Here is an 11,580-nt window from a genome sequence, read left to right as displayed (position 1 = left end):
TACAGAATATGGAGCGTTGAAATTATATTAAGGTATTGACACATAACCACTGTAGACAAATAAGTGCATCTAAATGAAATTATCTACTCATTAAAACCCTTGTAATAAGAGACTGTGACAAGTCTCTTTCCTGTTCCTTTAGACCAACAGGTTGCAAGAGGCTTCCTGTCCTTGGAAGGTTCACAGCGCCATCTCTTGTGGAATCACATTTCTGCAGGAAAATTCTCTTCTTTACCAGCGAAAACATTGAAGTGCCCAGAATCCAAAGGCCATTGCAATTTTATTTACAATAAAAAAAATTCTCTACTCCAATCTATAACTTTTTTTTTTTTTTTTTTTTTTTTTAATTAAATGCAAAGATATTTGGGAATAATCTGGTTTATAAATAATCGAAAAACTGGTTTTAAACAACTCAAAATCTATTAAATCGGAAATGTTTTATTGAATCAGCTTTTAAACCAGCAAGCTCTTCAGCCAGCTTGACCAGTTAAAAAGCTGCACAATCTGGTTTGGCTAAAATGAGTCTGAGCTTGCTTCTACTGTAACAGTAAATGTAAATGCTTATTCCTCTAGTAAACTGTAACTATAGAACAGTATATGTATGCAGAATGGATTGTAAGAAAAACTACGGTACAATTAACTCAAACAAGCAGCTTAAAACATTTCTAAGGTTACGATTAATATTCCATTGGATTAATTCTACTATTGAGCAAAAAGTGGTGGAAGTGAAATACACCCTTTCTATTGCGTATTAGGTCAATTAGACATGTTTTTATCAAGGGCACATTCTTCAAAGTGTGGATTGTATTATGCAACCTGAACAATTTAAACTTGCAAAAATCTCATCGGAGGTGATTTCCCTTTATCATCATCCCTGATGCAGTTTCAACAAATGGCCACTGTGTGGCATGTATGCTATCCACAAATATTATTCACATACTCTACCAGAAAACAAGAGTTGCTGGGCCTGGTTTCAAAGCCTTAATTACAGGAAATCAATTAACAGTTCTATTGATTTCCTGTTCTTATTGCATGTCATTTTTACTGTCCTCAGGGAAATGGGGCCTTTGACAGAATCCCAGAACTACAGCCCCCCCTCCCCCCCCCCATCCCCCCTTCCCCCAATGACCCTCAGTTCTTCAGTTTTACCGTCGTTCAGAATGTCTGTGGACAGGAAGTGGCTGGTATCTTAGTGTGGCAAAAGCAGCCCCTGGGGGGAAGTGAAAGAAGAAGCAGTGACTTGATGAGCTCACTGGCCAGGAATTTCAGCCAATCAGAAGCCATTCAACAAGTCAACAAACCACAAAGCCCCTGCAAGAGATTGCTAATAATAATAATAATAATAATAATAATAATAATAATAATAATAATAATAATAATAATAATAATACAAAATAATAATGTTTTCTGGATTTTACAGCTTAATTCTGAATAACTAAATTAAAGTGCATTCTATTGCCATCAGGTCCATACTAATATAACATACTGATCAATGCACATGAATGTATTGTACTTAGTGATGTCATAATGCTTTAATATCTGGCAGTACATCTCAAATTGCTCTAAAAAAGTTATAAAAAGTACAATAAAGGTTGGAGCCCTGGGGTATTGGATCTGGGGGCCCTTCGCTCACTTCTTCCCTCCCAGCCCCAGACTGCTCATACTGGAGGATCTCACCCAGAGACTTTTCAGCATCAAGGAGATCTGTGTTTATTCAGTTAGGAAATGAAAATACACATTTGACTCAAATTTCAAAGCAGCCACATCATAGATCTTCACTGGATCAAAAAGCAGCCACCAGACAACTGATCAGTTAATCAAGTTTACTTCGACATAGTGAAGAAATACCAGGAGCGCAGAGTCAAAAAACTGTGGAGGAAACCTTTCAAAGGCAAAAATGCATTCCCATTCTATACATTGCAGATTCTGTTTGTACCTTGAGGTACAGTACTTTACCTTCCACAGGCACAGAAAACTGAACGCTCAATAACAAATAAAGAAAGGCAAGTATTTTTTATTGAAGTGCACAATGATCCTGTACAACAGATCTTTACAACAACAACAAAAGTGCAAACGGTTTACAATAATGATTCAAATAAATATAGAATGAAATGCATATCCAAATGCATAACGTTTAAAGAAAGAGCAACAGTACTGTCTAGACAATTACTGCAGCCCAGAGAACTGCAGCTGACTGGTCCCATATGAAACACACTGCACTGAAAGGAAATGAATCACAAAACCGTTGTTTACATTCAATAATTGGTTGCTGCAAACCAAGTGCATTCTCTAATCCACAAGTGACTTTCACTAGCGGGATTTATATCTAAATATATATTATAATATATATATATATAATATATATATATAGAGTATATATATATATTATATATATATATATAAAAACATTCAAGATTAAATAAGATCTAAGTCTACTGGTTATTGTATGAAATTTACAAACCTATTGAACAAACAGTTACCATTGGTGACTGCCTAACCGTACATGATTACACTGATGTCCTGTTGTTTGAACTGCGTTTTCATTTCACTTTGACAGCATTTACTTCTCTTTTTTTACAGTGAGGATATGGGGGGGGGGGGGGGGGGGGGGGGGGTGTGTTGTTGAGATCACAAGATAATTATCTCAGAACCGCTACATTTCGTTTTTTCTTCAATGACCCATTATGTATTTTCTAACTAGTCTCCTTTGTAATATACATGCCTGGATAACAAGTATTACAATGCCATGCTTATTTTGCTTTAGACATTTTCCACAGTAAATGAGCTTTCTTTGATAATATGTTACTTGTTGAGATTGTCCCTGATTCTTAATACTGTACATATTGCACTGCGGAGCAATCCCGCGTATATTTTCCTTGTTGAAAATAATTTATTAAATAAATAAAATACCTTGTGTCTGTGTGTCAGACTTACTGACTCACTCTTGCTTAGAGAGAGACAGACACTTACAGTATTGTACAATACCCTCTAAAAGAGTTGAGAAATGTGTCAGAACTGCACTTGCTCATTCCTTTATAAACTCAAATACACCAATATTAAGTAGCTACTCATTTGTATTTACAGCAGCAGTAATACGCTATGTACCACTGGATTATACAAAAATACATTGTAATTTTTGAGAACCCTTTTGTCTTTTTGCAATGTAGGCTTCTATTGACAAAGAGATGGATTAATCCCACTGCTGTTTATAAGACCCCAAGAAGTGCCTTTAAACGCCCACAGTAGGCAGCTCCTTCTGTACTTCAATAGGCAATCTTTGCTGTACTAAGGAAATTCCATTTTTATCCTCTATTATAACCCTTGTATATTTAGGGAGTGCCCATCTATCTTGTCCCTGTATAGAGCAGCTTCTCTTTTCCTTTTACAGTTAGGAGTTCAAGTCATATCCATACATTAATAACACTTCCATTTTAATAGGCACATTATGCCATTACACTTTGGCAAAGTTACACAGATCACAAGAAGCGGGTTGTTATGGCTAAAACATTTGAACTGTCTACATTTTCAAGGTTGAGTGAAATATTGCAGCTTTTTAGGGTGTGCAAACATCAATTTTCACTTTTGCCCCACAGGGCATTAAACTACCATTAAACTTATTACTGGCATTATTTTAATAGTCATTCAAAGACTGCACAAAAACAATCTTGTATGTCTGGAAGTCCCAATTTGGCAGTGCAACAGTTAACGTAGTTCCCTCAGAGCTGCTCTCTTACGATTGTATCAGATATTCCACTGCAGCTACACTTCATAGCTAACACAATGGGCTGCTTCAAACTGCAGGCAGGAAACTGCTCCATCCAAAAGGAAAAAGTGAATGATCGTCTACAGACCCTTTTCTGTTGAGAGCTGGAAACATTCAAATCCAATAAACTTTTAAATAAAATAATGTTAACACAGTTATCGTGTCCTTCATGTTTCTTTTTGGTGTGTTTTATTTAGGTGCAATGCTTTTGGATGGATCTGTATTATCCTGGCCAGCTCAACTTGTTTCCCTAAACCTCTTTAGTCGAATAGCTGCAAAAAAATACTTTTAACCTGCATTTTTGACAAAACTGTAATATTATTATTCTGTGCTGGCTAGTATTACAGAGGGAGCTGATTTCTATTTAGATTGAATTGCTTTGAATGTATAAATACAATGTCATTTTCTTATAATCAGGATTGATGATTGAACATGCTGGGATCAACTCAGAAAAAAGACTAGACCTTTGATATTTGGTTTTCAGAGCTGATCTCCACAGTCCTTTAGTCAGAATTATTCTTCAGTTTTACTCCTAATCAAGAGACATGCGTCTTGAAATCTGACAGTTATTTATACATGGCGATCAATTTATCATCCAATTTGAAAAGGAGACAGTGACTTCAGATGGCAGACACTGTCTCCATGGTAACTGAATTTGAAGATTCCAAGGTGATGCTCTATGACAAGACATGGTGGAGTGCTGTGTTGACTGAAGCAGAATCACGAAGACTGCCCTTGTATCACCAAATGTGATAAAGCAGCGAGGGGCATAATAATATTATAATTCAGCAGAATTGAGAAGGGGTTTGTTTGTAACAAGATGCATAAGGTTTGTTTTTAAAACTGCTCTGGCCTGTGGACAGGAAACAGTGCTCTATTTCTAGTCTTCACAGTGTGTTCTTGACCTCTGCTGGAGAGCTTGTAAACGGTCAGGTCGCAACTTATTGTTGTTCACTAAATGTTTTAAGGAAACGCTAACTCACTTGTCTTTCAGCCCAATCTATGCTATGTTGTTTATTGTAGCTGTACTATGCTGAGTTTTTATTGCTGTTTAACAAACTGCCCTTGTTTTTCATCAGGTAAACATAAAAAAGAGGAAGTCGTGCTGATGTTCCTCTTTCTCACACACACTCAAATCATTCATTTGAAGACAGGATTTTACTCATACAATCACATTCTTATATTGCAGAAGCAGGCTGGTGCAGAGAGCTTTGGTCGTAGTCTAAACTCTTAAACTGGTAGAATGCTGTCACTATGCGTTGCTACACTTTCCTATGCTTAACCAGGTTACTGCATTAACCCTTTTTATTTACTTCCACCTAGAAAATATGTTCCCACCTACTGGAGTTCTAATTGTATTCTGAAATGAAACCATCTAGTAGGCTTTGCACATAAAAGCTTAGAAACTGAAAATGATTGTCCAAATTCGGCATGGTGTGTTTTTATATGGGGTGCTACCAGTGGTGATGTATGCCCTCTTAGTGCTGTGCTAAAGCTGAGACACACCAGCGCACTACTAGTACTCACGACTGAAGCAATTTGCATGATTTTTGTAAAGTGATAGCAGATAACATCTAAAGTGTCTTTGCCCCTTTATTTCTGTTTTCGTAACACTGAGCTGTATCACAAGCTGATTCGCAGTCAGGATGTTCCTCCAAAAAATGCAGAGCTATAAAATATCCTGTTTTCATCCCCTCCCTCCCCACAAATTCTAATTATTTTCATAAAAATTAACACAATTTCAGTTACACTGCCATTCTGGGCATGGAGTTCTAATTGTTTGCAGGTGATCGGGCAATCAAATACAGAACCAGGAGCTTGGCCTCCAAATAACTCACTTAAGAAACACGTAACACTTTACCAGACTTTTGTGCAGGATGTGGAAAAAAAATGATTTCCAAAAACAAACTGTCCAATCTGACCTGATTAAGAGAGGGTACCACTTCTTTTGCAAGAGATGGAGAGTTGAACGGTTATTTGGACTCCAGATGTTTACACCTCATCCCCCTCCCTACACTGTCCCGTTGTGACCTGCCCAGTCTGATAAGCCTATGTAGGTGCATCCAGGAGTAGGCAAGCCGGGCAGAGACAAGGTCCAAAGAAGATGGGTCGAAACCTGCCATCAGGTTAGACGGAGGGGCTTCTTTAAGGGGCTTAGGCAGGGACAGGAAATCAGGTAACAGGCTGGGATGACCTCCCAGGAAGAGGTGGCCGAGCTGTCGGCTGTGCAGGGCGTCGTGTAGGCAGCGTAGCAGGTCCTCCATTCTCTCCACAAGGTGGCATTCCTCCCAGGATTCTGGTGCAGAGGTAAGCAGCAGCCGGAGCCAAGCCGTCTTGATGGCATAGGAGGAGAGCACCGCTCTCCAGTCGGCTGCACCTTTACTGTCCATCACCTGGCCACTCAGCTCCCTCACCGCCTTCAGGATCTGCAGGCATTTGAGGTGGCACGAGTTGGCCGGCAATCTGCCCTTGAGCCAGCCCAGGAGCTTTTGTTCCTGCTTGGGGAAGTAGACTGTCCACAAGGCCCCCTGCTTCCCCCCTTCTACTTCTGTTTTGGGCTGGGCGACCAGGTAAGCTCCGTCTCCGAGGTGGAGGGCTGGGATGAGGCGGATGCCCATGGAGATGTGGCAGCAGACGTAGTCGGAGCGTGGGTTAAGGCGCAGGAGCACGCGATCCTCGGTGAGAGACAGAGTGATGTAGCAGCGCTGCTCGAAGGGGTAGCGGATGGCACCCAGGCAGCGTTGCACTGTGGGGTAAAACCAGCGCAGGACTGGCGCCGGGGACAGCCAGTAAGCATCTACTCTCCCCTCCTCGCTTAGGAAGCTTTCCACAAAGGTCTGGTGTTGCTGTGCCCACTCTGATTTTTTGGGGGTCTCCAGACTGCAGAGTGGGGACCCCCCACCTAGTACCCCTTCTCCCATTGGGCTGCACCGTGAATCCAGTTTGAGGCCCCTGGGTAGACGGAGGGGCACTAGAATATCGAAACAGTCGGGGCTACTCACTTTGTGTTCCTCATAGGCACTGCCAATCTGAACGAAGTCGCCCCGGAAAGCCAGTGTGGATTCTGGAGGTATCGCAGGCCTCCCGGCCCTCACTAGCTCACTCACCAGCTTGGCCACGTTGGCTTTGCTGTGGCCCAAAACATGGGGAGACAGTCGAACCTGCCTCTCATAATAGCTCTCCAGTAGCTCTCTCCTGGTTGGGCCCTGTCTGTGGGGAATCTCTGGGAGCTCCCTCTCCCTTCCTCTCCTCCTCCCCTGAGGGGATGAGCAGTACTTGATAAGGAGGTAGCAGAGGAGAATAGGCAGGGCAAATTTGAGAAGGGAGAGGGTTCCAGTGCCCTTTTCAGAGCACCTATCTGGGTTTGATTCCTGGCCCTTTAGTATAGTCTGGTGGAAAAAAAGCATGGCAGTGCAGAGGCAGGTGACCAGAGGCCAGAAGACCCGTAGGTTTAGGATGTACACTGTCATCTTGGATAATGTCGCCTGCTGCTGATCCACTATTTCAGGCTAGACCGACAGGCAATGCAAGACTAGCCCATTCTCAGATAGCGTCATCAAAGACTAAGGAAAAGAGAGACTCACAGCTCTTCCCCAACAAAATCCCTTTGCCGAATACTCCCTTAGGATCCTGCTTCACAAAAAAAAAGTTTCCTATAAAGCTTATTTTTCTTCTCCTTCTTCTTTCTCAAGATAAAGTTCTATAATGCTTGCCAAAGTTTTATCCTCCACCTTATTTTGAGAGTTTGAAACATCCTCTTCTGTAGCGAAAATGCAGGGCCCGGCTTCATGCTACTTGTGTGCTCAGGAAATACCAGACTCTAACAGAAGAATTTCAGTTTAAAAAAAAAAAAGAGCCTCCACCGGCAAACTCCTCCCTACCGCCCGGCTTAAAGAGACAGACCCCCTTTTTCCCAACCTAGAAAGTTGGGGGCAGTTTCTGATCAATCTTTTACAATATAACCGCAGCGCTAATGCAATTAATCTGTTCATCAATACACTTATTTATACCAGTTTGCAAAACTTTTGCTAAAGTTAAACTGCAGTTGATATGGGCTGACTCGCCCTGCCCCCTCTGTCGCCTTTGCTTGTCTCTGTCTCTTTATCTCACCTCATGACTACTCATGCACACTCTGGAACCCATCCTAAGGCACTTTTGCACATTCTTCAGATGGCACCATCCTTCTTCAACATCTCACCACAATATTTGGTGGTAGGGCTGACTGGCTTTCTGTCTAGGTTTTAACATTTGCAGAACACACATTTGCAGATTATTTTTTTAATCCACAGCCTCAGTGGTTTCAAGTCCTGTCATGTGTCGGAAGAGAACATACAGTACAGCAAGCAAGAGATAAGAGAAAGAAAAAAAGGATTGAAGGGAAAAAAGAGAAAGAGGGGAATAAGAGGGAAATTAATGAGGAAAGAGAAAGAGCCCTGTTAGAAGAGGCTGTTCGGCCCATCAAGACTAGTCCCTTCTCAGCCCACCATTTTTCTCTACTAAGGTGGTCTTTTTTACTAGGGCAGAAAAACTCTAACTGCAGACAAGTGAATCCAAACAGACACCACCATCAATGACAACTATTAACACATTAAATACAGATTCACCATTAAAGCTATGGAAAAACAACAAGTGTGAAAATATATAAAGCTTGGGAGATTTGGTTATAAATGTCCTGGGAGGAAATGTTATTTATGTCTATCCAATAATAGGAAATGAACAATGCAATGTCAGGAACTCAGCAAATAATACAGTAAACTAAAGCACTTGTACACACTTTTACACGCTTTTACACTACGCAAGTGTTGTTTCAGTCCAGAAGTCTACAATATGGTCAGACTTCTTTTTTTATTATTAATTTACTTTACTTATTAAATTATAGATTTTTGTTGAACAGTAAATGAGGATGTTACTGTGATCCTGTTACATTTGTTAAGATCCCATATTTATGTCAAAATCTCAATATCTATCACCCAGAAATACTTATGATACTCTGGTTTCTCTAACCAGTTTACATCAGATATATTTAAACCTTTTATGGTCATTTTGAAGTGGTTTTTATTGTAATTTTTTTTTTTTCAATGTATTTTCTGTCTCAAGGCATTTTGAGCCAGGCTCATCAGCCAAAGTGACTCTGTAGGTAAGAGGAAGTGAAACATGATTGATAAGTGTATGGAATTCAAATGTAATTACAGTAAAGCCGCTTAACATATTTTATATAATGTAAACAAAATCTTTGGACACTACTATGATAAGAGGTAAGAGGTAGTAAGAGGTGGTAAAGTATCCTCGGTGTCCAGTTTTAAGAGCGGTTGCTTCAAGGCCAGCAAGATGAAGTAGCTGGACACTGTTATGTGTCAGTCCTGCTGGAACGCAGCGAGACTGGATCAGCCCAAGAGGGTGATGTCAGGTAGAATCCTGCCAGCCAGACCAGTAATGAGGCAAGGAGCGATGGGCTGGAAGAGGGCTTTACTGGATCAATCTTCCAGCCAACCAAAACCAAATCATCACACTGGAGAATCAAGGATTACCACTCAACAGTAAGGTAATGGGCACAGTACTGTCAGAAAACACGAAATATAGGGGGTGGGTGAGGGGTGGAGAGACTGTGTAGATTCTAGTCATTTATCGAATCTATGTTGATAATTTCAGGGTTGTAAACAGAAAGTACTAATGGCACACTGTATATATAATCTGTGAAGATTGCACAGATTTGCCACACATAAACTGTAGTTTGCTGAACTTTGGCTGTGGGTTATCAATGTATTTTTTTAAAAATACATTTTTTTTGTAAACCCACTTCACTAAGTGATATCAGGTAGGTTCAGATTGATTCATGTATCTTTATATACAGATAGGTTTGAACAATTTATCTCAATTATGGATTGTTTGAAAAATAGTCAACCACTGCTTGTTGAAGTGAGCTCACTGTGTGTAAATAATGCAAGATACGTATACAGTGCCTACATAATCCGTAATGATGCTTTAATGGCATTGCTGTGAGTGCCCAGGAAAGCGTCAGCAGGTAAGCCAGATGAAATGGTCCCACACAGACCGAGGTTGATTAAATGTCTGTCTGCCACCTGTAACACAGTTTTGCTTAAATGGGCTGTCCTTCACATGACAGATTAATTTGTAATTCAAATCCCTGTGATGTATTTGGTTATATACAGTTCAAGCTGCATCTCCCTGTTGCAAATAGGTTTTCGTCACAACGGGAAGAAACACTTAATTGAAGGACTTGGATACATGAATACGTGTACTATTTTCCCTTTTAAAAGTTCCCCATAGTAAAAGCATAGCAAAGTGTAATAAACCATAATGAGAGCATAATAAAGCATAGGTAAACATTGTAAAGCCTAGTCGGTGTCATAGATGCAGTGTCATTATGTCCAAATTGTGAGTGAAAATGTGACATACCGGTATTTGATTTTCAACATTTTACATACGGTAGTACCCTCTTGTGGAAGAAATAGGAAGTGCAGCACACATTATAATGAACGTTTAACTCGGAAACTGAAGGAAATGTTACTTGCAAATAAGCATTTTAGCGACAAAATAAGGAGTTTAACCAAGCTAAATGCGAAAGACGCGCACATTGCTGAGGATGCATATAAGATAAGATGAACTGTACAGTTATGCTCACGAGCTACATATTCAAACTGGTAGCGAGAGTGCATGTAACGACCACAGCAGAGTGTTTTTAAAGTTTGTTTATGTTTTTAGTTTCACTGTCATAAACATTTTGCATCATGAAACGGCTGCATGAAGTTGTCGGTGAGTGAGTTATAGCATTTCACTTATACAGTATTTAGGGCATGTGGAGTGATCACCCATAAATGTTTATCACGGTAAATGTACACATGCTTCCTTGTGGTTATACTACCCATTTACGATAGTTTACCACTGTTTGAAATGTTTTACCATAATTACCTGGGCTTTACCTTTGATCAAGCTTTCACTGTGCTTTATTACAATATTGCTTTCACTATTGATTGTAAACTTTTATAAGGGAACTTCATTTATTACAAACTTTTTTTTCGGTTTTTTTTTTTTTTTTTTTTTTTTTTTTTTTGCATTATCCAAATTAAAAAGAGGATAATGCTGATGGAAAAAACAAAACAAAACAAACATATTTCAACTTCAAGAACGTATATGAATGCATAATTGAATTCCAACCTTTATATTTATTGTATATTTTTACATTTTATTACTGTTATACAATTTATGAATACAAATATCATTCCACAAGACAAAGCTGATATAAATGGATATGCATGTGCAAATAGATAAGAACGATAAATGCCCACCAACTAACTGTAAAATATGGTCCAGAGCCTGTGTTTGTATTCTGCTCTGCTTGACACTGACTGGTGGCTGAATGTGTTCACGTTTTCCTTTATTGTATTAGAAGAAAAAAAAAAAGCAGCTTTGTCTCTTAATCTACCCATAAGAACTGTAGAAATGTCTTCAATCTCAATTTACCATGCGTATATATTTACCTTTGCCAGTGCCTTCCAAAAAACTGCTAGTCAGTGAACAGAATTAGTTTATCATTAAGAGTTTTTGTGTATTTAAAAGAAAAATAATCAGATTTTAATTATTTACAATGAAAAATAAAATAAGGACCAGAATGTCCTCTTGTAACTATTCAGGAATAATACTAGTGCTAATCAAGCTCTGTGAAGCCAGCTGTAAACTACATTTTTCAATTTGAAGTCCAGATAAATCTGCCAGAGGATACTCATCCGGGACGTGCTTATAACATTTCAATATTTCACAACCAGTCAGATGAATCAGAATAGAAAGTGTTATACTGC

At 39.4% G+C, this 11,580-nt stretch overlaps 1 protein-coding gene across 1 annotated transcript; it reads right to left on the bottom strand.

Moving 5' to 3' along the window:
• Positions 1-2,591: 2,591 nt before the first annotated feature.
• On the bottom strand, positions 2,592-7,565 carry LOC121300456 (inositol 1,4,5-trisphosphate receptor-interacting protein-like 2). The gene has a single exon (XM_041229035.1). It carries the CDS (start codon positions 7,231-7,233, stop codon positions 5,737-5,739), a length of 1,497 nt encoding a protein of 498 aa, XP_041084969.1. The 5' UTR covers positions 7,234-7,565; the 3' UTR covers positions 2,592-5,736.
• Between the last annotated feature and the right edge of the window lie 4,015 nt (positions 7,566-11,580).

This window comes from Polyodon spathula, chromosome 26 (genome assembly GCF_017654505.1).
Source record: "Polyodon spathula isolate WHYD16114869_AA chromosome 26, ASM1765450v1, whole genome shotgun sequence".
NCBI classification, from domain to species: Eukaryota; Metazoa; Chordata; class Actinopteri; order Acipenseriformes; family Polyodontidae; genus Polyodon; species Polyodon spathula.
This window is presented reverse-complemented; position numbering and strand designations above follow the sequence as displayed.

Excerpts from the sequence above, each read along its gene's own strand:
- LOC121300456 (XM_041229035.1), bottom strand. The coding sequence starts at position 7,233 with ATGACAGTGTACATCCTAAACCTACGGGTCTTCTGGCCTCTGGTCACC.